The following is a 27,282-nucleotide window of genomic DNA, read 5'->3' as shown; positions in this document are numbered from 1 at the left end:
CCAAGCTGTTTTTCATCCGTCATCAAGGATCCTTGGTTTGGCCAGGACATCGTTAATTCGCAGCTCCCAGCAAAAGGTGACACCCAAATGCCACACCAAATGCGTAGCTGTTCATCATCCTTCACTAGGTCCCGAGTACATATCAAGAAGAGGACCATCTATAGGAACCACTATCGGTTGCCTACTGTCAGTCGCAGCTCTCAGCGTCTGCATTTACAGAGGCCCAGTTGCAGTTCACATCATTTACCATTTCATTCAGTCTTCACTTCGATTTCTGTGGAGTGACTAGGGACATTCTTTGTTTATCGATGGCCACGATGAGGACAATTAGAAGACCCTGTTTTTCACCTCCCAGTGTTCTGAAGTGAGACCACAATCATTCAAGTGGACATTATGTTCACCCCCCAGTGTTTTTCACAGTGTTTAGTGTTTGTCAATTTATTCAACGTTTATTCGAACTGAGAATTTAAAAATTAATGACATACGCTAAAGGTACTCTTCAGGAATTTTTCTTCCAGTTGGTGGGGTAATGTAATGAAACCATGAACTGAGAATGTAAAAAATCATTTTTTCATAAAAATTATAATGGCAATTTGGTAGGTGAAGATGGCACTAAGTTTTCTGTAATATTTTAACTTTTGGATACATGCATCACATTATTTTTTAAAACTCACAAGGACAGTACTTGTAATCAAGAAATCTTTGGAAGCAGAAGCAAAATAGTCAAGAATCACCTGTAGTCAAATAACATTGCTTGTCAGTAGTAATTAACAATTCGGATAAAATCATGAAAAAGATGAAAGCAAACCTCAGGGTAAATTAAAGCTCAAAAATATTTATTTGTACATCATTAGACAACAACAATATTTTGTCAGGAAATGTAATTAGGACTTTAATAAGATTTTGTAAATTTTTATGTTGGCTTTTGGCGAAGTTAAAAGAAAAAATAATTAAAGTAAACAAGGACAATAGTCCATATAAAATGACCAAGTTTGCAAGTAAGAAATCATTCTGCATTCTGCATTCTGGGTCCTGTATCCAGAATCGCAATGGAATGGTCTATACGAAATTACAAATGCCGCAAGAAAGACCAATGTCCGGCCAAGACCAAGCGAAATATGCAATAAGGTAATGTATGACTACAGAGAACTTTAACTGTCTATTTTGCATGTGACATGAAATTAGGAGGTCTCTGAAATGACAGGCAGATTTGAATGTTTAAATATTTAGCTTATTTCCGTTTATTTAAGCATTGAGTAAAATTATAATGATCTGTTATACAATTAATCTGACATACTAATCTTATAATCTGTATTCAGTACTCTTGGATGTTCACTGTTAAATAATTTATATTGTTACAAAAATTTCCACTATACTACCATTGTAAGTTAGTTGTTTCATCAATAAAATATTGTCATTTTATGACAAAAAGAGATTGCAACCATTTGTTTAATTGCACTCTTTATTTGATTTAAGAATTCACTATTTCTTTAATATTTTGATTTTTATTTCTTTAATATTTTGATTTTTATTTCTTTAGTATTTTAATTTTTTGAGTTACGGTACAGTTAGTAGAAATGATATGCCAAGTTCATAGATTGTACCTTAGCATTATCATGGTTCTAAACTTTAAGTGTTCGGCATAAATCTCCCCGTTTTTGAAGTAATCGAATTGGCTTTTTCTTGCCCTGTCGATTCAAACCACATGATGTGTCACATCCAGTTAAAGCATTTTAACTGAGCAAAACAGTATATTTGTCTGTGTATCTTACAACTTCTTAGTACTAAATTCTTTACTCACGTCTTGTCCACGTCCAAGCTTTCGAAATGTGATGTCGTACTGATTATTACCTGTTCAAGGAAAATGATTAAAATGTCAACATCCTTTCCAATTACTACGACGGGCCTACAAGGATTTAAAGACTTGGCTACAGCAGTTTTAGCTATAAGTGCGTCAGCATCACTTCTTGCTTTCTAGGTTTGAATTCCAGCTTGTGTCACATGAACCATCAATTCAAGGACGAAACAATCCTTATTTTTGAAATTACCTAAGAATTTATTTATTTATTTATTTATTGTTAATAATGCGGTTTCATTTGTGAATAACACCAAAGCTGATTGAACCTTTGACTCACGTTGCTCCCACTTAGCGGCTTTTGTACAGTTTTCAGTGCAATACCCATAAAACAAATAATTGTTGCTTTCGTTCCTGAGTTTGTGAGTACATCGGACACATACGAGTTGTGCACGTCAAGGTATGTTCCATGTTGTCACCAAACAACATGATGTACAAGCCAGCCTCCATCTATAATGTACCAGAGATGTTCACCCTCGCGAGGGTGGCCCTCTCGAGGGCATCCTCACCCTCAAGTTCCCTCGCCCACAGTGACGCGAGAGCGAGGGAGCGCGAGGGCGAGGACAAGTTTTGGCCGCGAGAGCGAGGGTGCGCGAAGGCGAGGACAAGCTTCGATGGCGAGGGTGAGGGTGCGCGAGGGCGAGGAAAAGCTTCGATGAAGAGGGTGATGGTGCGCGAGGGCGAGGACAAGTTTCGGCAGGGAGGGCGAGGGTGAGCGAGGGCGAGGACAAGCTTCGATGGCGAGGGTGAGGGTGAGCGAGGGCGAGGAAAAGCTTCGAAGAAGAGGGCGAGGGTGCGCGAGGGCGAGGACAAGTTTCGGCAGCGAGGGTGAGGATGCGCGAGGGCGAGGACAAGCTTCGATGGCGGGGGTGAGGGTGCGCGAGGGCGAGGAAAAGCGAAGGCGCGAGGGCGAAGAATTCAATAACGAACTTTTTAAATGAATTAAATGTAGACACCGTAAACTGATAACACTTAGTGTATTCCACTTCATCAAAGTCAGTTATTAGTTGATCAATAATTTTAGTTGATCTTAAATTAGGATTATCTTATAAATCACTACTGTTAATGGTTTAATTGAATTGCCAATTTTGTAAATAAAATCTCATTCTAAGATAATTACGTTAAGTGTAGATCGCAACTATCTAGGCCAGCCCACAAACTGTTTTTAATTGAAATCCTATCCGTTTTCCAAGTACCCAGTTACAAAACTATTAAGTCAATACTGAAAACTAAAAACGAAAATATTTATTGCAATTAAACGATTAACACGATTGGTATTATTGAACGGGAGCACGTTGGCTCAGTGCTACAGCCAATCTCTGGTTTCAGGGGTCACTCGTTCGATCCCAGGCCAAGTGAGTTCGTGGAGGACGATAGCGTATACTTGGTTTTTCTCGGGATTTTCCCGTTTCCTCCCGTTTTCTCATTCCACCTATTCTTTCATCATCATTCACTTGCAATTCCATCAGTCTCCTTTTACCATCGATGGCATAACCGTTGGATGTTAAACTAAAGATTTATTTTTTATTTATTTATTTATTTTTAAGATTGGTATCTTGGAAAGCGTGTTTAATATAGTGTAAGAATATGCAGCGCACAGTCTTGAAAAGGGAGACTATTTTGGGCGTCCAGTAGGCTTCTTTCTGTGATCTGTTACCCTTCATTATCGACGTTTTTATTATTATTTCTTTTCCGCTAAATAGGATATTAAAATAGAATGATTTGGTTCTATATCGCAAGTTTTAAAGCTCCCTGACAACTGATATTTAGTCAGCAAAACATAGGAAAACTTAGAAATAAAGAAGCAAAACTACCTGAAGTATTCGGCTATGGTTCATCTAATCATGGGCGTCGTAACGAGGGGTTTGGGTGGTCGCGTTCCTCCCAGATTTTCGTCACACGTATGTAAGCAAACTAAGAAAATAAAAGCATATATTCAGGGGTGTAGTCGAGAGTATACGAAGGTGTATTGCTCAATCTTAGTCATTTGCGCATACTTTCTGCTTCAAAGGCGTGCAGTACTATATTCAAAACTAGCATATATAACCTGTGAAATTTTTAAGACTAGCGTATACTCTGTGAAAATTTTAAGACTATGGTGTACGCCGTGTGAAATTTTAGGACTTGAGCAGGAAGTTTTTGATAGTCTATTATTGCAACACAGCCCCTGCCCGCTGCAGCCTCTAGTTATTCGCCTCTACTTTCTAAACATTCTCTATATATTTTACATCCCTGGAGTTGGTGCCCCGCATCGTGGAGGTTGTGGGGACATTATCTAAGCCTTTGGTCAAGTGACCTTACATTTGGACCTGTCAAGTGACCTTACATTTACATAGATTACTATTGAGATAAGTGGGTAAAACTGCATTCAGGTTCACACCTATAATTTCATGATTCTTAGTGTTCATCCTACCGAAGGGGAACTTTCGAAGATGTCCTCAATTCTAACTATAGAGAAACGTTCTCACACAACAGAATAAACATAATTTCAAACCGTTCATGATCTATATTTAGAAAAAAATAGCACTCTACTAACGTAATTTGCTGTTTTGGAAAATATACGTTTTACTTGTGAATATCTGGGAATCAGTCGATCAGTTTGCATTCTGACGTATTAGAGTTAATGTTCCTTTCTAATTCATCACCGATGCCGATGCTAAATGGTACGTGAATCTATAGTTTATGGTAGGATCCGAACCACCATAATGCGTTCAAACTTCACTCAAGGGAATCGAACTTGAGACTTGCTGCAAAGCAGACATGCTTGCTAGACACTATACTAACTTCCTTTGTATATTTCAATATCATTAACTTTCAGTAATCACCGGTAATCGACGTATAACCAGAGTCGAAGTCTAAGAGGTAGTTATTGAAAATGTTTAATTATCCTAATTTTTATTTAAATATTTCACTTTAGAATATTAGCGTTTAAATACTCCTCTCCCCCATACAACCATTACACACGCTAATACTATGTAACAAGCAGTAACGACTACATATTATCAGGTGCAACATTTAATCAATCAACATATAACATATAAAGCTTATAAAATTTTAATTGATCAGCTGGATTACATCTTATGAAATAAGTTGAATAATTTCCACCTTATATGTTAGTTGTTTGACGTAACGTAAGCATGAAGGTAAGCTTAGACCTTTGCTCAAAATTCACATTGAAATGATATTCGCAAAGAATCTTCAGTGGGCTGAAACTCTTTCGTTCCAGGTTGGCTACAAGACTGCGATAATCGTAGGACGTAAAAATGAAGATTTTATTCCCCAGTCAGAATTTTTAAACTATCCTATCTCTTCAAGTCAATAATTGTCTGAGCAAAATAACTCAGTCACTCTACTCCTGTTTTAATGATGTATGGCAGCGTGTAACAAATTGTTGCGAGGTTCTGGGCAAGAAAAGTTTGTGATCGCCCTTTCAGTTTTTAATTGCTAATTATAATAAAATTTCTGGAAATCAATTAATCTACACATTTAATTATTTGTGCTAAAGAAAATAAAGGTTTGTTCTCTTAATTTCCCGTTCCACCATTTCTTTCATCATCATTCACTTGCAATTTCAGGCATCTCCTTTAGCAGTTACATAACTCTGGGGCACTAAACTAAAGATTTCATCTTTTCTTTCATTACTACAATCTTAAAGTTTGCACTATTAAAGTTTGCACGACATTATTAATTGTTGCATTGGTGGATTTATAAAAGTCAGTGCTAAATCATTTTAGGCTCGATAATCTTTCCAAGGCCCCTGGTGGCGCTAAGCTCTGAGCGTGCCATTTAGGGAGGAACGGTGGCTCAGCGATAGAGAAATTACCTTTGTTCGAAGGGTCGCATGTTCGATTCCTGTCCAAGTAAGTTCGTGGTGGAGGATATCGTGTTCGTGGGTTTTCTGGGGATTCTCCAGTTTCCTACCACATTCTCATTCAACTATTTCTTTCATCATTCACTTCTGTCTCCTTTAGCATTTAGCTTACATAATCGTGGTATCTTAAACTAAAGATTTCATTTTTCATTTGCCTTTACGTATTTGTAGTGTAAGGAATTCTTGAGACGTTTGAAAGATATCATTTCATAATTGTAGGAATTACTGAAAATAAACTTTTCAACAATGATAGCTGCCAAAAATGAACCAAGACCAAAGTGATAAAGTGCACAAATTGGCCCCTAGGGTAGTTTCTTAAGACAAAGTTTCATATTTATGGCAATTATTGAAAAAAATTAAAAATTTTAACTTTGTTAAGGTAGGGCAAATGTATCTCTATTAGTGGTGAATATTAACAATATGTGAGCATCGAAATTAACCTTACAAGCACATTGACACATTTCAGTTTAATTTTAAAATATCAATTAACTTAGATTCACATTCAAATCAATGAAGTCATTCATGCTATAGGTTAGAGTGGGTATATATTTCCGAGTGATAATTCAACAATAGTGTTCTGAAGTATTTTATTTGTTTGCTGACGGAGTTTCAAAATTAAGCTCTTTAGATCTTTCCCTTTGAATTTGTTCAAATTCCTTAGTTACACTACATACATCAGGGATGGCCAACGTGTTGACTGTCAAATTCTGACAGATAATCCGCGGCAGTCATTCTACCGCCACTCATCAAACCTTGATTTCACCCTCACCCTCATGAGAGCCGCCCTTGTGTGGCTGAATACTTATGCTTGCATCGTACTTCAAGGAACATTTTGAAGTAAAGGCGTTGGATACTGTTGATAAATGATATAAACGTCCCGAGATCTCCATTGTAACAGTTGTTCCATTTTAGGTGTTCCACAGTAAGTTATACGATAATATGTTTAGTTTCCTTTCTTTAGGACGTATGTTAAGCAAGGGCGGATCCAGGACGGACTTCTGGTGGAGGTGGTGGGTTGTAATACTGCTACTTAGAGCCACTTTTAAGAGCTCCAAACTCTGGGACGCGTTTTATTTGTATATATAAAATAAAGAAGTTTCCTCTTCTGGGGGGGAGCGATCGCCCCGATCGCCCCCCCCCTGGATCCGCCACTGACGATAAGGAAATAATTCAACAAATAGGTTGAATAATTGATGCTCTGATCCTCACGAAGGAGGCCCTCTCGAGGCCTCCTCACCCTCAATTACCCTCGCCCTCAATGATATGAGGGCGAGGGTGCGCGAGGGCGAGGAAAAGGTTTTGAGCACGAAGGCGAGAGCGAACGAGGATAATGGACAACTCCTATCGCGAGGGCGAGGAGAAGCTTCGACAGCGAGGGTGAGGGTGCGCGAGGGCGAGGACAAGATTCGATGGCGAGGGTGAGGGTGCGAGAGGGCGAGGACAAGCTTCGATGGCGAGGGTGCGCGAGGGCGAGGACAAGCTTCGATGGCGAGGGTGAGGGTGCGCGAGGGCGAGGACAAGATTCGATGGCGAGGGCGAGGGTGCGCGAGAGCGAGGACAAGCTTCGACGGCGAGGGCGAGGGTGCGCGAGGGTGAGGACAAGTTTCGACAGCGAGGGTGAGGGCGCGCGAGGGCGATGGACAATTCCATTCGCGAGGGCGAGGGTGAACGAGGGCGAGGGCCAACTGCTACTGCGAGGGATAGGGTGAGTGAGGTCGAAGTAAAATGAACATCTATGTAATGTACACAGTGTTTTCAATTTGACTTTTAAAATTTGTCCGATATTCAAACATGTCGAACAAAGCGGACTTTTTCGTTTTTCTCATGGACATTTCTGTGAAGAGTGAAAGGGAATAGGGTGCAAGCTCGTAAGCAAAATACTGCTGGAGTTCCTTTTAAGACTTCTGCTCATATGATTCAGTTGAAGTATGGTGTTTACAGCCATAAACTCATCACGGATACACAGTACATTGTGCAATACGGATAGTGGCATGACTTCATCTTTTTGTTTAAGATTCACATTTCCAAAAGTTTGTCCAAACATTCCTTCCATAGCAGCCAATCCGATTTCCTTAGATTAATCAATTGATCATTCATTACCTACCATGCCAGTGCTTAGGGACGCGAGCTCAGGATATAAGGGGAATGGAGAATGCTGGCAAAACCAAAGCAAGAATTTCCTTAGATGTAATATATCACGCGATTGACTGCTTTGGTACTGGTCCACATGCCGACCAGTGTGAAGTTCATGCCTATCTTTGTTTAATAATTTTTCAAAACATTCTCGTAAGTGGCACGTTGCTGGCATACTTGGCACACACCTAGATATTATCTTTTCAGTCATGCCTCTCCCATGGGTCAGTTCACCGCTGCTCTTCATTGCTCTCGCTAAAACCTGCTCAATCGTCATATCAGACTATGTGCCACTCCAAAATATATCTTTTCTACGAATAGTGAAGTAACCGTCTCCTGTAAATAGCTGGAACTCATGAAGATCCATTTCATCCTTTAATCGCAAGATTTCTTGTAAGTACAAATGTGCGTATTTGGCATACAAAAGATACCCAGCTGCATAGGAGTATGGTAACATTTCTCACATGCAGTGAAGATGAAGATTCAAGTCTCCAGTTCTTTCGTATTAAAAGACGCATAATTTATACAAGCTGAAAGTACAGAGCGAATAACTTAGATACGGCTTGTTTCTACAGCAGCGTCAATGAATAACTTCAGGTCATTTGCAATCTTGATTGACTAGGTTTGAATGTTGAACAACTACATCAGTATCAATATCTTCTTCAGTCATCAGAGGAATACAAATATCTCGCAATTGACGAAGTCGCTTGGTGAAATCAAAAGTTAAGGTGATGCTGATTTGTTTTTATGATTCAAAAGGAATTATCCACAAAGAATTTGTTCAGCCCAGCCAGACAGTCACTGGAGAGTTTTACTTGGGTGTCATGAAGCGTTTGCTGGCAAGAATTCGTCGTATTCGGCCCGAATATCGCGAAATCGGCAGTTCGACTCTTTTGGACGATAATGCACCATCACATCGTTCGCGACTTGTAACTGAATTTTTGGTCAAAAATCACATTATTCGGTTGCATCATCCGCCCTATTCACCAGATCTCGCTCCGTGCGATTTCTATCTGTTCCCGAAACTGCATTTGGCGATGAAAGGAAAGTGGCACGCATCGATTGATGCCATTGAGAAGGCGACGACCGCCGTCCTAAAGACCATTCCAATAAAGGACATGGAGAAGTCGTTTGACAACTTGTTGGAGCGTGCAAATATGTGTATCGATGCAGAAGGGGAATACATTGATTAATAGAAATGATTTGTTCCAAAATGTACATTGCTTTTTTTAAAAAAAAACGTTCGGTTTCTTTTGGAATGGAGGGTGTATGCAACTGTTTCCATAAATGACATTATCGTGTGGAAAACCCCCAAGTCTAACGAACACTGACGGTAATTCACCAGAATTTCTGCATGCTGCTACAATGTCACATACTTTAGAGTACAATTGTTGATCCAACGTGACTAAGCACGCTTTTTTGCTTATTTCCTGCACATTCTTTGCTGGCAAACATAAGGGCCGAGTATACAGCATCCATGCTTATTAGCTGAAGATTGATGAAAGGTTGAATTACTACTTGATATGTTAGGTACTTGTGGTTGTTGCTTGAAACCAGTTGCATAAATCCATTCCAATTCGGGCAAGTTGGTGTCTTCAACCACTTGAAAATCACCCTTGTTACATCGTACAGAAGATGGATTTCAGTTTGGATATTCAGAACACGAAGGTGAAAAATGAAAATGAAATAAAATTTTTGAGTTTTACGTCCCACGATTATGCCGGTTAGGCTAAAGGAGACGTGATGATGAGTAATGAATGAAATATTGTAATGAAGAAAGTGGGGGAAACGAGAAAACCCACGCACACAGTGTTTGTCCACCACAAAGTACACTGGACGGGGACTGGGATCGAACCCGGGACTCCAAGCGCCAGGAACCCAAACCCGGAACGCTCTACCACTGAGCCACCGCGGCCCCTGCCACAACACCAAGGTATCTTATATCTTCAATGGTTAAATCCGAAAGGACATTACCTTTGAGTGTGTACGTTAAAAGTGGTATATTCCATTCATTCTTTGACAGTGTACGTTTTTTGAGCCCAGGTATTACTCAATGATATGCCAGCGACTGAATATGAATGGACAACATTAGGAGGTATTCTCGTAACAGCATGAATGACCAAGGAACCCGCTTATGTAATATCCTGTAACTGTAAAAAGGGCTGTGAACGTATGTACGGTTGTCGGAAAGCAGGAGTTGTTTGCTCTAATGTATGTCAATGTCGAGGAATTGGATGTATGAATGCAAAATAAAATGATGATGACCATAGAGATGAACGAGATAATGATAACCTCATTGATTTATAATAAAATAAGTCCGAATGGACCAGTTACATAAATGTTCTTAAAATGCATAGTAAAGTCTAATGTAAATATTAAGTTGATTTGAAGAATACTAGGAGGAAAATTGCATTCTAGTTTAAACAAGACAATTTTTAAAAAATACATTCAAATGACTATTGTAGTTGAAAGTGATTTTAAGTGTGTGAATTATGATTTTCTTATGAATAGGAGACTACCAATTTCTGCTACTTTCTAATGCTCCTAATAAATAATTTTTGTGTTATATTTAAGTGATGTATCAAAAACTATCTTATATATAAAAGAGAACGCACAAATCCTTTGTTACCTCATCACGCTAATACGGCTGAACCAATTTCTTTTATTTTTGGGGGGTTATTAGGATTTGGACCCTAGATGGTCTTTATCATATCACTTTAATTTTTAATTACCAGTGTCTTGAGATAATTGACCATTCAAGTGTCCATAACGTACAAATCCTTTGTTAGTTCATCATAGGTAAAAATAAACGTATTTATATGCAACCCGCATGACCGTGTCACTCGGCGGGTTAACATAAATGACAGGCGATATAATGTTAACATTTACTGCAATCTACTATGGTTTTTATCATATCACTTGAAAGCGAAAAAGTAAAAATTATCTAAGTAACAAAGTTTATTGCGTTCCGGGGTGACCGCAGCGAAGCGGGGCGGGTTAACATAAATGACAGGCGATATAATGTTAACATTTACTGCAATCTTCTATGGTTTTTATCATATCACTTGAAAGCGAAAAAGTAAAAATTATCTAAGTAACAAAGTTTATTGCGTTCCGGGGTGACCGCAGCGAAGCGGGGTGAACGCTGCTAGTGTATCATAAAAGCTTACTCCATTGGGAAAAAGAAAAACGTTGGCCATTTTAAAAGTAAATTAATAATGATGATAGTGAAAACGGTGATTGAGTTTTGTTAACATACGATAATTGTCAGTGTTGCAAGTGTTAAAGATTGTATGCGAAAATCACGTTTTGTCCCGAAATTTGGGGTCTTGCGCTTCTTCCACAAATTGGGCTTGATTAGTATAAGTGTTACCAGGGGAATAAATAACTGTCCAGCAGACCGCTCATTGCGGGGGGGCTAAGCCATCAGATGGCCCCAAATCGTGAAGTAGGATGTAGAGAGGGGACCCCATTCCTCGCTGTCTGCGGTGGGACCTCCAAGCCTTTAGTTACGCCACTGAATGTTACCTCGTTTGAATTTACGTTTCTTAAGATTTCCAGTGATATATAACTCTTGGTCCTATATGATAAAAGAAGGTGACTAGAACCGTGAAAGTGTATGTCACCTTATGCACTTTTGTATAAAGAGGTCAGAAAGTAACATAAGTTATATTTTTTTCTCCGCTTGTATTGCACCTATTTGTGTCATTGTTGGCAATAATTGAGTCAAATATCAAGGACATCTCCTGGTGATGTTTCGTTGGTGTGCAGTAACTGTCAGTGTTGCAAACTTTTCATGATTTCTGAAAATATATCTTTTGAATAAAAAAAAGTTGTTTTCTTCTTCCTCTTCTAGAAATTTAGCATGATGGGCATATATGTTATTTAATTAGATTTTCTGTCTTTCAAGCTTTCCAACCATCTATGATTCATGGCTTTGTGATAATTAGAACGATGGCTAGAGGAATAAACATAAAGGGTAACGATTTCCATAAATTCCTTGTCGTCGACTAAAGATGGCGGACATTTTTCAAAATTGCGGGAAATGCTACAGTGGGATTTTAGGGGACTTTTAATATGTTATTCCTAACACACTCCTCTACTTCCATACCAATTTTCAGCTTGTTACTAATTTGTTCGTTTCTCAATCCTATCTTTACTGGACTATTATTGTTCCCCTAGTGTTTGAAGTCCCGACACTGTTACTCCCGACCTTACCCCACCCACTGGTTTACCAATGCTGACTTGGATTCACGTAGAGTTTATGACGTGTTGCAATTGCCACTCTTATACTTCGACAAATAGTTACGGATTTAATTTGCTTAATAGCATATGACTTTCTTCACTAGACGTATCAACATTCGAACACTTTTAAGGACAAATCACTATAAGCCGATGACAAGGGCACAGTCTTCTGCTTTAGACAACAGCGCAACGTGATTGAAGGACGCCTCGCACAACGACACAACTTTATTTACAAACTTTTGGGATAAATTTTCTCGAAGTATGTCAACCCTCCTCGCGGAGCTATGATAACTAAAATTGCGATTGCATGTCACTCTTGCCCGGGGCATATCTTTTATAAAATACTGTCTCTGACAAGTCCTTTAAATTTTATTTGCCCCACCCCCTTCCCTGGATACAATTTTCGCCAAGCAAGCCTGGCTGCAAATAAATTGAAATGGTTCCAAAGTCATTACAAACTACGAATAGGATTTTTAAATGAACACTATAATAATAAGTCGAATATTTAATTAAAAATATTGTGTTTTTCTGAATTAAACCATCGATGTAACATGTTTAAAAATAAATTTAAAAATGTTCTTTGTAACGTTGACTGACTTGTGACTTAAAGATTGGATATTAATTAGAATGATTAGCAAATGATTTTTATTTGTCTTATTAGAAAAGCGTAAATATAAATTCCCATACTTTAAACATGATCTTCCACATAATTATAAAATGTGTACTGAACCCTATCATCATTACCTAAACATTGTCTTATGTTAGCTTTCAACTGAAAATTTTTACTTAAATAATTAATATTTTTCTGACCAGAGTATGTGCTTCTTTATTAAATTAAGTCGTAACAGTTTCAATAACGTTCCGTTATCTTCATCAAACGTTAATTATATAATCACTATTATTATCATTTTTCTTTTTTCTTCTTCTTCTTCTTCCCAAATATCAGTTAAATTTGATATTGGGAAGAAGAACTAGAATATGTATAATGAAAACGGTTATAATATAAAATTTTAAAATGAAACAGTAAATTATACAGTATCTTATTGCTATATATTAAAAAAATAAAAGTATATAAAAAGCAGCAATTAAAATTGTATATCAATATTATAATATTATGATGTTTGTATTACGTACAATCATATGAACATATATATATATATATATATATATATATATATATATATATATACCAATTAACGTCTGATGAAGATAACAGTACGTTATCGAAACTGTTATGGCTTATTTTAATTTAAAAAAGAATACATACTCTGGTCAAACAAATATTAATTATTTATGAAAATTTTCATTAAAGTTGCGTTTCCTATTAATAAGAAAGATCTACATTTGTGGATAATTGTAATCAGAGATCTATATTTGAAGGGTAAGGGGAAAAAAGAAGGAATGTCACAAAAGTGCATTTTCGAGAAAACTGCGATTTAATATTGAAAACCGCGTAAGAAGAATAGGATTAGTTACGTATTTTGCACCTTTTTACATGGACATTTTTATATCTACATATGCATGGCATATACAGTCAAATAGTACCAAGAGTCACCAACAGATGGGACAAAGCATCCGAAAAAGCACATACATGGACATTCCTTGTTTTTTCCCCTTACCCTTCATTTGTAGTTGATTTTGTCTTATTATTTTGACATGAAGTGAGATCGTTTATACACACTGTTTCAGACGATAATCTTATTGTAACAATATGTTAGGTAAACTGAGAAACAAACAGAAACAATTTTTTTTTTTTAATTTTAGTAACATCATCTATGATTTTTATTACAAACGCTCATAAGATTATGTTAAAGATAAGGCATAAAAATGAATTAGTGATTCATATGCATAAATTATCAATCACCATTTTGTATAGAAGAAAATCATGGCTAATTCTACAATTTATTCTTATGCAATATAACCTTCAATTTATTGTATATTATACTTACGTAAAACTTCCCGTGTGTTCCGTAGGAAATATTCCATAAGCTACTCCATTGCCACTTAACTTTCCACTCAATCTCACTTTGGAAATAGTTGCGTCCACTCTTGAGTTCAGAAGAACTAGATCGGGGTCAAAGTGATTCAAATGCACATCCTCCATTGTCTGCCCGTTCAAACGGGAAATAGATCTGAAACCATGTTTTACATTAATATATATGAACGTCAGTGTTTACTGAGAATAAATGTAGATATTGCATTTCATGTACATTAATAATTAAACTTATCACTTGTAGGATCGGTGTAGAACTAACACACTGACATCTAAAACATCCTTGTTTCATAATTGAGAATATTTATTTTACAGGATCTCATCTTTAACTGATTTTAAAGCAGTGTTGCCACACTTGGTACAATTGTACCAAATTCAGCCCTTTTTGTCATTCATTGGCCCGTTGGTACCACGCTGGCATTTTCAGCCCCCTTTGTGAAAAAGTTGGTACAATTCTACCCATTTCAGCACCATTTAACAATTACTTGTCACATTGTCATGCAGGGAAGGTTCTAGGACCCTGAGCCTGTTTTATTTTATTTTATTTTATTTTATTTTATTTTTTACACATATCAGTTTACTTACCTTATATTCTTCTTACAGTCTATTATCCTTCTTCGGTCGTGAAATGAGCAAGAATAAGGAGCAATAATTTATATTTTAATATTTTATAATAACGTACTGTTTACACACGAACTCGGAGGTGATTTGATTTGTTCCTGGTTTTATATATATTTTTCAAATATGGCGATAATACCGTTTTGGTTTATTGGTCACTTTGAAATAGAGACGCGTTTGGTTTCCATACAATATATACCGAAGATGATAACTGTTTTCCGTTTTAATTTGTGGCCCCTGTTGTACTTCCTAAGTGCGAGAAAAGTTTCATCTACTTCCACGGTTATTCGGGCCCTTCCTATTTGGATGTTTTTAAAAAGTAATTTTTGAAAGAGTACTTTCTTTATTTGAACTCTTGAAGGAGGGGGGAGGTGTTCTAGAACTCTTCCTCTTTTAGTTTCGTATTATAGAGTCATGTATTATACCGGTATAAAATAATGAATTCAGCCCTTTTTGTTTCAATTTGGTACTATTTTTCAGCCCACTCCAGAGCAAGGTCTGTGGCAACACTGTTTTAAAGTAACAAATTTGACCATAAATTCCTACTGTTCGAGAATTTGGTTTTACTTTTCGTAAGACGTTCCCTATATTTTCACCGATCAAGATATTTTGCTTGGCCGCGCTTCATGAACAACTAATATGTTGTAACCGCTGGTCAGAGGTCTGATCGGATAAGATTAAAGAAATGCCAAATTAGGTTTCTCCTTCATTAACGTAGATAGCTGAAGATAATTGTATTTCAAGTAAGACACGTGATACTATCACGATAATTGCTCAGCTATCAATATAATAAAATTTACATTTGAAAATGACTTACATTGAGTTTTGAATAATAAAGTTCAATACATAGAAAAATAATTTACCGTATGGGTTAAGAATTGACAATAATTATTTTATTTCCTTTTATTTATCTGCTCAATTAGTCTAATGGAATTCTTTCGTACTAGTTTAATATACAATTACAGAGGTTCTTCAGCCTACGTTTGGCCGATTTCGTTCCTTCCCCCTCCCGGGCAAAATGGACTAACCCGACCTGGCTCGTAGCGTCCCGCAGTGTTGTGCAGCGGTTTCCTGGGAACGTAGTTGTTTTTCTGCGCGGAAGACAATAAGGCACAAAACATGACCATTGTTGTGAATGTTGTGTTAAATTTGTTTCCAAGTGTGTGGGTTTCCGCTCTGTGACGAAAATGCCGCCCAAACTAAGCCGGTTTTGGGAAGGCTATGTTGCGGCTCTTTATGACTCGCACTTTAGTGTTTTTGTCATTAGAAAACCGTGCAAAAAGAATGGTTGTAACATCAGTTTAAGTGGAATAAAAATGTTATTGAAAAGTACAAGGGCAACGAAGCTTTACCATTTAGATCACCAATGAAGCTGCCTAGGAAGCGGGAATGCACCAAGGCCACCTCCATCATGCAGAGAAAACTTCGCAAAATGGCAATGCAAGAAAATCCGCCAACACAATGGTGTATGGCTAATCGTCTTGACGCGTCTTTGGGGACTGTGAGCCGGACGTTACACCATCAACTCAAATTGGAAAAAGTCATAAAAGCTCGCGGCCATCTTCTCACGGATGCCCACCAAAAGGAACGAAAGTGTAGCGCCCGGAAGCTGTACGAACGGCATCTGACAAAACAAAGGTGGATGTATGTCGTAACGCTCAATGAAGCATGGATTTACCTTTCCGATTGTGGCAAACCGAGAGCCATCATGTACGGAGAGAAAGGCGCCAAGAACTTCAGAAGGTGGGTCCGTGTCTGTAAAGAATCATTACCGTGTCATTACTGGCTACTGTTACCGAGGTAAACTGAAAATTCGTAAGGTGGCGAAGAACTGCAAAATAAATTTGCAGTATTTTCAGAAGCAGGTCATGCGGCACGAACATGAGATTCCAACAATGTATGGAAATGACACCAATCTGGTGTGCATTCACATGGACAAGGCCTCATCACATACCTCACGATCGTCCCTCGCATTCTACAGGAAGATGGAGGAGGCAAGTGGTATACAGGTGATACCTTTCAATGACGTACCTGTTAAATCTCCAGATGCAAGTCCTATGGATTATTGTGGATTTGGATTGCTGAAGCTGGCTTTGGGAAAACGGCATGTGACAACTGTGGAAGGACTTTGGAAAGCTGTGCAAAGAGAATGGGACAAGATTCCCCTCCCAGTTCTTCAGAGAAGCCTATTGCAGTGGAAATTACGTTGTCGGGCTATTTTTAGGAACCAAGGGAAACAGATCGAGCACTTACGGATTTGGCGCCATGAATTCTTCTCAATTTTTAGGTAAGTCGAAATTGGCCAAATGTAGACTGAACAACCTATATAATTTAACTATAGTTTAGATTTTACACAAGCTTAAGCACGTGATGCGAGTATGTTAATATACTATTATTATACGCAATGCAGCAATTAGGAAGGTATTTATATTTGCATGTTAGCAGTTCATGTGGTAACAATGGAAGAAAGTAGAAACGTAAGAAAAATAATTGTAAACTGAATCGGAGAAAGACAATTAGGAAATCTAGCCACAGCTAAAAGCACAGGATTGAGACTAATCTTGTAGAAATAGAAAGTAAAAGCTGGATCAGTTGGTTAACACTGCGTTGGTCGCACCTTTCACCTTTACGTGAGTGGTCGCGCGTTCTACTATTGCAGATCAGTATTTTTTTCTATAGCGATATGATTTTTAGGGACATTCGGTCTTGGGTATGTTAGTTATAGTATTATACACGTTTTAAACAAGAACATTATTTAATACAAGAACATTGACAGAAATAAATATTTGGTATATCGTATTTAATATACAACAATGCTGAACTGAAAATCGAACAAGTGTTTCGGTATAAGTGTTCGTATAACAGCATAAATATTTTTTCTATTATACATCGTACAGGTAGAATGATTTGATGTACGTACTCTTTTTGAATGACCGCCTACTCCAAGCAATCGACACACACGCTTTTCTGCTGGTCTGGGCACACCCATCTCTGGCATTTTTCAAAAGTTTTTACTTGTTGACTTGTTGCGAGAATGGCCACAAAGGAAACATTTTCCAAACCCAGAATCTCCGTTTTGTGGTAATGGAGCACCTTCACTGACCCCAAACAGATGTCTTCCTCTGCGTCAAAGCTTGTCTGGCAAGGAGTCCACGCTAAACGTTGGCTTATTGCTGGTTTTATCAACCTAGATCAAAACCTAGGTTTTATCAACCTAGATCATGGAGGAAATTCTTTCGTCTGACATTCTCATTATTCTTATTTCCTCTACATATATTAAAAGTATTAACACCAGCTACGTTTTTCATCAGTTCATCTTTAATTAGGCATAAAAAAGATGCCTTGTTGGCTAAGGCTATGAAAAGCTGGTATTATATTAAAATTGCGAGTTCGTGAGTTTCTTGGCATTATGGGATCTACATACGAGCGAGAAGGTTCTACTTTCTTCTCTCTACCGATATAAAACGCACGTGTATCGAGAGAAGGTTGTGCAGCAAGATCCATGACTTCAACACTGCCTTGTACTGGTATGTTTTCTTCTTCTTCCGGTATATTGCCTCGTACATCTTCGGTATCACTCCACTCAACTTTTTCTTCATAAAAATCTTCCTTGAGCTCCTACATGTCTTCAATCCCAAATGCACTCTCACAGTCACTTTCTCCCTCTTCTAACTAAAGACGCACTTGTTCTCTGTCATGCACTGACATTTCATATATTACAAAGGCATACTCCACAAAAATAACGTGAAAATATATAACGAAATAAATCACTAATACGAAAGAAACTTGTACGCCAATAGTCGCGCGATCTACAATGGTAGAACACTTATAAAATCATGGAACAAATCTGAGCAGGTGCAAGAGAGTTGAATGTACAGAAGGTTTTCGGAGAAAGGTACACAACTGCTTAAGGTCGAGCGTGTTTCCAATTGCTCAGGATTCAAAAATAAAACACCTGTTCTACAATAGCAGAACGCGCGACCATTGCAGTGTTAAGGACAGAAGTCAATGAATGCAGCATTTACTAAAGCTTTCCATTGACTTCTCTACTAATCAACATGTATATTATTGGGAAGCTAATTTTAGCACGGAAGTTCTTCATAGTGGTGAGTATTGGAAATGTGTCAAAAGAAAAAGTGTGGCGCGTGACGCAGCTAAGTATAGACTGACTTTGTAATATCTCGTCACCGTTTCAACAATGGTACCAAGAGTGAATACCAAGTTCTACGCATGCTTAGGGAAAAGTTCAACGGAAAGAGATTTTGATCATTTGAGATGTAAAAGGTTTATGGGGATAGTTACCTTTCTCATTGCTGTGTTTTTGAATGTTGTACTGACACGGAGTTTGAAAATGGCGAGCACTGAACTCTTTATGACGCTATACAACATGGGAGCGAGAAAGCTGATTGTTCCCATAGAACATTTTCAACATCTAACATGATTCCATTTGAGTTTTCTGTGAGTTTGCGCAGAACTTTATGTTCACTCTTTTTTCCACTTTTGAAACGGCAAACAGATAATATAACATCAGTCTATACTTATTCACATCACATGTCACAGTAGGAACCGACCGTTCTGAAGTATTTTGTACGTGCTTCGAAAGTTACATATACTTGTAATACTTACTACTATAAGGAAACTTCCGTGTCAAAAGTAATACGCAACAACAAATCAGTTCCGTTTCTTAATTGCCGCATTTTGTATTATATATCATGTCTATATCTGGATTTTCAGTCTAAAATTCCGCACAAAGGAAATGGAATAAAAATAAAGTCTAATCTATCAGATTTATGCCCTTGAAGCTAATTAAAGGAAATTGATGAAATGAGAATATAGGACGAAACGGAAGAACTGGAAAAAGAAAAGCAATAACATAATAAGTAAGATATTACCTACCATAAACTGATTTTATTTTGAGCTGAACCAGGGAACAAGGTATGAGTGTTCTACCACGGAGTTGAATCAAATTGTTGCCATACAAGAGAAACTACCTAAGTAAGGGTGTAGGAAGTAAAATACTTTGTATATCTAGATACAGGTACAATTTTTTTTCAAAATGTCGTTGTTAAGGTTTTAGATGCTTTTCAGATACTTCGTATAAAAAGTCAAATTTCAAATAAACTTTGTGCAAGTGTGTTCTTTTCAAGCGTATTCGTATATTCGTCGTCATATTCTGCCATTATTTGCAGATCTCTTCCTGCAACTCAGAAGCTTCTATGCTGCACGGTCTTCCGAAAACCTCTATGTTTTCATTTACGATTTCTCTCTTTCGATATCGTCCATTAATTGTAGTCTCCTTCGCCCCCTCCCTCTCTTTCTTGCCGCCATAACTTTCTAAAACGTCCCTTATGATGCAATTCCGCCTTAGCCAATGTCCCAACCAGTTTCTCTTCTTCTTCCTAATCATATCTAAAATTTCTTTTCTGTCGCCCTTTTTTTCTAACACCCTCTCGTTCGTTTTCCGCTCGACCCAGCTAATCCTCTCCATTCTTCACCACATTCACATTTCGAAAGCTTCCAGTCGTTTTTCATCACTTTTGCGTAATGTTCATGCTTATGATCCATACAATACAGTACGCCACACTTTATGAGACTTTTTCTAAACTCTTTGTTCAGGGCACCACAAAAATATTATTTTCTTCCATAAATATATTACTGTATCCTTTACTGTAAGATATCTTGAGCATTCATCACTGCTTATAGCTCTCACAATATCAAGAAGATATATTTAGTCTTTGCTTTCTTCATGTTTTATAACGGAAACATTTTCTAATGAATTTTCTCATAACCAACAACAGGAAGCTGCTCACAGTGTTTCTACTGTTTACCGACGGATCCAGAAAAGGATTTGGGTCCTGAAGCCTTACCATCTAAATGCTCAAATAAATGTCTGAAAGGCAGTTCATTAAAACGTAATAAACAAATGAACACTGGAGTGGTCTTCCAATTTGACCTCAATGTTATGAAAATGCCACTTTTCAATCAAGTGTTAGTTACTGTGCCATTACAGCCGACTGCAACAAAATCATTAAGTACAAGACTTTATTACTTAAATAAGGAAGTATACTCTCAGATATATTGTTTACAGATCAACTTCTGGGCTTTACATGACCAATAAACTGATTATCAGAAGTAATGATATATGATATATGGTCTTCTTTTCTTATGCAGCAGTACATTTTATTGCCTACCATTTCCTGTACCATCCGTTCTTGTACCATTTTTTCTACCATCCAAATATAATTATAGCATAGGTAACATTTGAAATTTATTTTGGAATGCTCTTCTAATTTGCTGCTTTCTCTTCTAATTTTACTATTATCTATAACCAAGTAAATGTCCGATTCTGTAATTAAACGAAAGTCTTGTAAGACACTGAAAGCAACTGGTGCGATCGCACTTATCGATACTTTTAAAAATTACAGTTACACGATAAGGTAGACGGTACAACTTTTCCGCACTATTCGAATTCGATTTGAAAAAATCATATTTTGTCGACCAACCCTAGGCTACTAAAAAAAGGTTTCACTATTCCTTTCGCTTCGCCATACTTTCAAGTCGTTGAAGTGGAATATTACGCTAATGTTATCTGAAGCAAGTGGGTTCCCTATAGCTATTTTCGTGTTTTTATGTTCAAAGGTTCATAAGACATAGATGAATAGTAATATAATTTTCCATATACCTAGGTAGTAATCAAGTTTTCACAAGTCTTGTGTTAGTTTCAACGGTATTGTTTAGTTACATGAAATCAAATCGTGATAGTTCTAGCCCACAAAAATTCTGATATTACAATGAGGATATTGGTGGAGATTTCATTGAACAAAAAAGTGCAGTAATTATTCAGCTAGTAACTACCATACTTACATACATAAATACAATTACAGTACATTAAATATTAGCGTACTATTACAAAGGTACTCTTAACACGTGTAGATCAAAATACCCTTTTTTGTACAAATAAAATAACCAAGTGGCTATTAAAATAAGCAAATAACCAAGCTAAAAAAGCCTCATAGATGAATGATTTCCGAAGACTTATTGCCACAGAAATAAGGCTCTTGAATGGATCATATTTGTATAAACTAGTCCAACTACGGTTACTACTAAACTTGATATTATATCCCCCTTTTTATGTGCTTCGCAGATGCTTTCGAATTAACACTGTGCATCTGATGCACAGTATTTTCTAGCTGAAGGAGCGTGTCCCGAAAATCTTACTGTTATCAATCTCATTTTCTTACCTACACTGCATTCGATGACAAGAGCTGAGTTCTGTTAGTTTCTTTTTCATTTGTCATTATGTTATTTTCCTTAAACACTATATTCAGTAGTTTCCTTGATATTTTTTAGAACTTTTATTATATCCTTAATATTGCAAAGTGACACGTAGGCCTACTCTTACAATCACAGAAAAATAAAGTATGTTCATATACAGAGTGCGTTCCGGGAGGAAACCAATGAATCTTCCATACGTATTTGTCACATCAAAACAAAAAGGGAAATTCTTTTGCTTTTTTTTTTAACTTTAATTTTTGCACCCCTTTATCAACATTACTATGTGTCTATCAAGAAAGTGAATTATATACGCTTTTCTTCTTTTGATTAAGAGATGCGTTTGCAGAGTTTGTTGATTTTCTCTCAATTACTTTCCGAGCTAATCTGTGCATTTAGTTTGCATTGCTCAATAATTATGAGTTACGTTACATAAGAATCAAGTTTTATTCAGACACCCTTGAGAATTCAAAAAAATAATTTTAAATTTCGAAACTGTTTAGATTTCGACGTGTTTTACCTTTGAGATCACATTGGTGATTTCTGAATACTTCATGCAATTTATTGTGCAATACTTGTATATTTTGCTCAAGTATTGCACAGCAGTATATTAGCCCTATTATTATTATTATTATTATTATTATTATTATTATTATTATTATTATTATTATTATTATTATTATTATTATTATTATTATTATCTGCCACAAATATTTTCATAGAAGCTTAGAAATCTAAAATACTTTCTCCATGTTCACCCTGGAATTATTATTTAAATAATTATTATTTTTCTGACCAGAGTATGTATTTCTTTATTAATAATAAATTATTTCATAACAGTTTCTATAACGTAATGTATTTTAATAAAGAAATACATACTCTAGGCAGAAAAATAATAATTAACTAAAATACTTAGCTATATTATCAAATATATGTAGTACGAGAAAGTAAACATTTAAATCATGATTTCTACTTACATTGCAGGTTTGCTTTTCCTTTCAATAAAGAAATCTCCAAGATTAAAAGTGAAGATCTCGTTCCTTCCAGGCACTGAAGCAGCTCTAGATGAATACTGTTAAAATGTGAAAATACGCTTTCAGTAATTAACTAACTAACTAAATAAATAAGGTAATTTATCAAGTATATTTCCATAACAATAATTTGAAAATGCTTGTCTAGAGTTGGAGACATTGTTGATATATATTTTAATGTGGTTAGTTAATTGCGTGTGTACGTATGTGTTCGTTCCCTTGTAAATTATAGTATAATGATTAAAATAGGTATTACATTCCTACCTAGACCTATCTGTTTTCAACTCTCTTATGAGCAGTAGAAAAGAAGCAGCGTTTTACTTATAAATAAATTCTGCATTTGTAACGAGGGATTCGTAAAACGGGACACATTTACAATACATGACTTGTTCGTTGGTTCCTCATACCCAAATTTGTACTTGGAAAAGATTATTAAGAATAATATGAAGAAATACATATTTGGTCTAGGAATTAATTCGTGCGGTTGGTACGCACACATTGAAGCTGTAGTACAAACACAAAATACCTTAAGAAAAATATTGTCCATCGATAGCCACCACTTTCGCCCATCTGTCAGGCAATGTACGGATTCCGTGGCGAAAGAAGTCCTCATCCTTGGAAGCGATCCAGTCAGAGACCCATGTTTCGATATCTTCTGAAGAAGTAAACCGCTGTCCAATCAAATCGTTGTTCATGCAATCGAACAAGTAGTAGTCCGAAGGAGCAACGTCTGGTGAATACGGCGGGTGGGGTAAAACTTCCCATCCGACATTTTCTAAATAGGTTTTGACCGGTTTTGCGACATGTGGGCGAGCGTTATCATGTTGAACAATAAGTTTATCATGTCTGTTCTCCCATTCTGGTCGTGTTCTGGCCAGAGCTTGCTTCAAACGCATTAATTGTCGTCGATAACGTTCTCCATTCATAGTTTCACCCGGTTGCAGCAGCTCATAGTACACCACACCTTTCATATCCCACCATATGCACAGCATAACCTTTGCACAGTGAATATCTCGTTTTGGTTGTGATGGACCTGGTTCACCTGGTTTCACCCAGGCCTTTTTTCGTTTAGGGTTCTCGTAATGGATCCACTTCTCATCACCCGTAATAATTCGATGCAGAAACCCCTTTCTGCTCTGTCGTTGAAGCAGCAATTCGCAAATGGTTTTTCGTGTTTCAACGTCTCTGTCTTTCAATTCATGTGGAACTCAATGTGACATCTTTTGAATCATTCCCATGGCTTTCAAGCGTTTGGAGACTGTTGTTTGATCAACGCCTAATGCTGCTGCAAGTTGTTCCTGCGTTTGACACGAATCCTGCTCGAGCAATGCTGTCAATTCTTCGTCTTGAAATTTTTTTGGCTGTCCAGCTCGCTCTTGGTCTGCTAAGCCGAAATCACCACTTCTAAACCGTGCAAACCACTTCTGACACGTTCGCTCAGCTAGAGCATGGTCACCATACACTTCCACCAAAATACGATGACTTTCAGTCGCACTTTTCTGCATGTTAAAGTAATGCAGCAGGACACCCCGCAAAAACACTTTATCAGGCACAAATTGCGCCATGTTCACTTAACTACAAACTGGTGTTGTTGACGCTTTAATCCACTGCCCTATACTACGAACGATACGCGATGACAGGGGTTTGCAACACATGTGTGGATACACGGAACTGTGGGACGCTCCGTTCGTTGCGCCATCTCTTGTCCACTCGCACGAATTAATTCCTAGACCAAATATGTTAATAAATAAAAATGGCAATGAAAATTTAAACCAAAAATACACGAAAAAGAAAACTGAAAACACTACGTTTTTGGCGGTTAGTTGAACAGAAGTTATAAAGCACTAAACCAATACTCCACGGAAAAATTCGTTACGCTGTCATCATGAAGAAATTTAACAATAGAACCGTATAGATATCTCAAAAACTATGGCCGCACATCGTGGGTCCGAAATTCACTAATGCCATTAAACATTTCTGTCTCATACTTTGCAAGTATTTTGGATAGTTTGCCCAAAATAGATATATAATGTATAATATGCCCATCTTATGTGTAATTCATGATGCTGAAAATTTACTTACAATTCGGGGTGTTCCGCCTGATTCGGGACAGATGGCAATCCTACTTTCAGCATTAAAAAAAAAAGAGACTGAATTCTTTTTCTTTGTACAGATTCAAAAGCAGAATTTCAAATTTAAGTCTTTAGAAGGTATATATATATATATATATATATATATATATATATATATATATATATATATATATATATATATATATTAATGTAAAATTTTTTCATTTAACGTTTCCTTTTGTGATCACCATACTCGAATTATAGGAAAGTGATTGGGAAGTCCGGGTTTTCAATGTCTAGTTCGTATCTTGTTTCCTTACCAAATTTTCAGTTTGACCTAAAAAATCTACCTGATCTCCTGCTGTAATACTCCTCTACAATACACATTCTTTTGGCACACATGAATCTGGTGTCTTCAAAGATAACAAGAAAAATGTGTTATTTAGTTTTGAGACAATAATCCATTTTTTCCTATGTACTACTTACTTTTAAATCTAATGACTTTGCCTGAACTTCCTTCTACTTTTCTCTCTTTCTCTCTCTCTTTTTTTAAAATACAATGCAGGTGTTAGCGGCAGATGTTAAAATGTAACAAATCTGGTAGCAGCAATGTCGTTTTGGTCTTTGCTCGAAAGGAAGGCAAAACACTCCATATAAATAAAATTTGTAGTTTTTTGAAGGTATATTATTACCTTATTGATTAAAATAGCATACAAATCTGCAACTCGGGGAGGGAGCAATCGCCCCTGAGCATCACATGGCGCTCTGTCTGGTAAGCCCGAAGTTCGGTAACAACTAGTTAATGTGATAATATCCAAATCTTAATCAACACTTAAATATCTGAAATGAATTCAAGTTAATTATTAAATTTACATACACGACAGGTTGATTTTCAACATCAATAATATTTTATATCTAATGCGGCAGTACTTTGTACTCCTTCTATGCAGACATACAATGTTCTGTTAACTAGTAGGGACTGCGGAAGTTGCTAGTGATAAGGGATGACTAGAATATGATTACCAAGAGCATGATTTACAGTAACGGATCTACTTTTTGCAATATAGCATTATTGATTGTTACCTCCTGTTTCGCAGAATCCTGTTTCGCAGAATGGCTTAAAACAATACAACATTACCATATTTACCCATTCCTGTTTCGCAGAATCGCATGAAAAGTTTTGATAGGTCCTCAATATTAGAAATATTTCTGAACAAAACACCAACATACATGCAAAGAGGTGCGGCTAGCAATAGAGCCATGTATTATAACTAATGAACGTTTTGAATATAAAGTTCGGCTTTTGAGAAAAAAAAAGTGACTAAAGGCATTTTTTAAAAATATTTTCAGTGTAGAAGGCGTTGTTGTTAATATTTTATTCCTTTCCCTCCCTTTCCCTTCCCTCCCTTATAACTAATTAACGGTTTGGACACAAATTCTAAAATTTTCCTGCATCAATACATATCCAAAGATAGATTTATCGCAACAAGTGGTTTCGTTATTTTCAGTCTAGAAGTCTCATCCGGTTGAAGTCTCATCCTTTAATTTTCACTTTTGATTAACACTTTATAATTAATTAACAATTTAATCACAAATTCTGAGTTTTCTCCCACAAACACAAATATCCGGAAACAAATTCGCACAAATTGAGTACTAAATATTGGCATAGGTTTGAATTGAATCCGAGTTGATTGGGTATAATTTCACTTCTCTTCAAGCCATCTTTAATTATTTTCTCCCCCTCTCGTTATAACACAAATTCTCAGCAGCACAAATAAACACAAAATCAGTACTAGATATTGGTATAGGTTTGAATCGAATCCGAGTTCGTATGGAAGCTAACGTCACAGTTCCTCCAAATTAAGATATTCATTCTTCCCTTTCCTCCTGCTTGCAGTATGAATTATATTTTGTAGGGAGTTCGTACAAATTGAGTACTAAATATTAGAATATATTGGATTGGAAACCGAATTGGTTCGACGGCTAATTTCATGCCCCTTACCAAACAATTGTTAGTCATTTATCCTTTTTTAGTCGTAGTACAAATTCTCAAATATGCGGCAAAAATCATCACAAAATGAGCACTAAATATTGGCATAAATTTGAATTGAATTTGATCATTGGGGGATACTATGAAGTTATCAAACGCTTTGTTTTCGAATTCCTTTGTTTTAATTGAGTACAAATGCTAA

General features: G+C 36.7%; 1 protein-coding gene across 1 annotated transcript in view; it reads right to left on the bottom strand.

The window, feature by feature from the left end:
* Positions 1–486: 486 nt before the first annotated feature.
* The window catches only part of LOC145692420 (uncharacterized), a 41,605-nt gene continuing 14,809 nt past the window's right edge, over positions 487–27,282 (bottom strand). Inside the window, exons 3-5 of the mRNA XM_081767727.1 lie at positions 22,965–23,059; positions 14,054–14,236; positions 487–547 (exon numbers count right to left, since the gene is read on the bottom strand). Of these exons, the coding sequence (XP_081623853.1) occupies positions 487–547; positions 14,054–14,236; positions 22,965–23,059 (339 nt within the window). The remainder of the gene's footprint in view (positions 548–14,053; positions 14,237–22,964; positions 23,060–27,282) is intronic.

This window comes from Thermobia domestica, chromosome 8 (assembly GCF_964235325.1).
Source record: "Thermobia domestica chromosome 8, izTheDome1.hap1.1, whole genome shotgun sequence".
Classification (NCBI taxonomy): domain Eukaryota; kingdom Metazoa; phylum Arthropoda; class Insecta; order Zygentoma; family Lepismatidae; genus Thermobia; species Thermobia domestica.
This window is presented reverse-complemented; position numbering and strand designations above follow the sequence as displayed.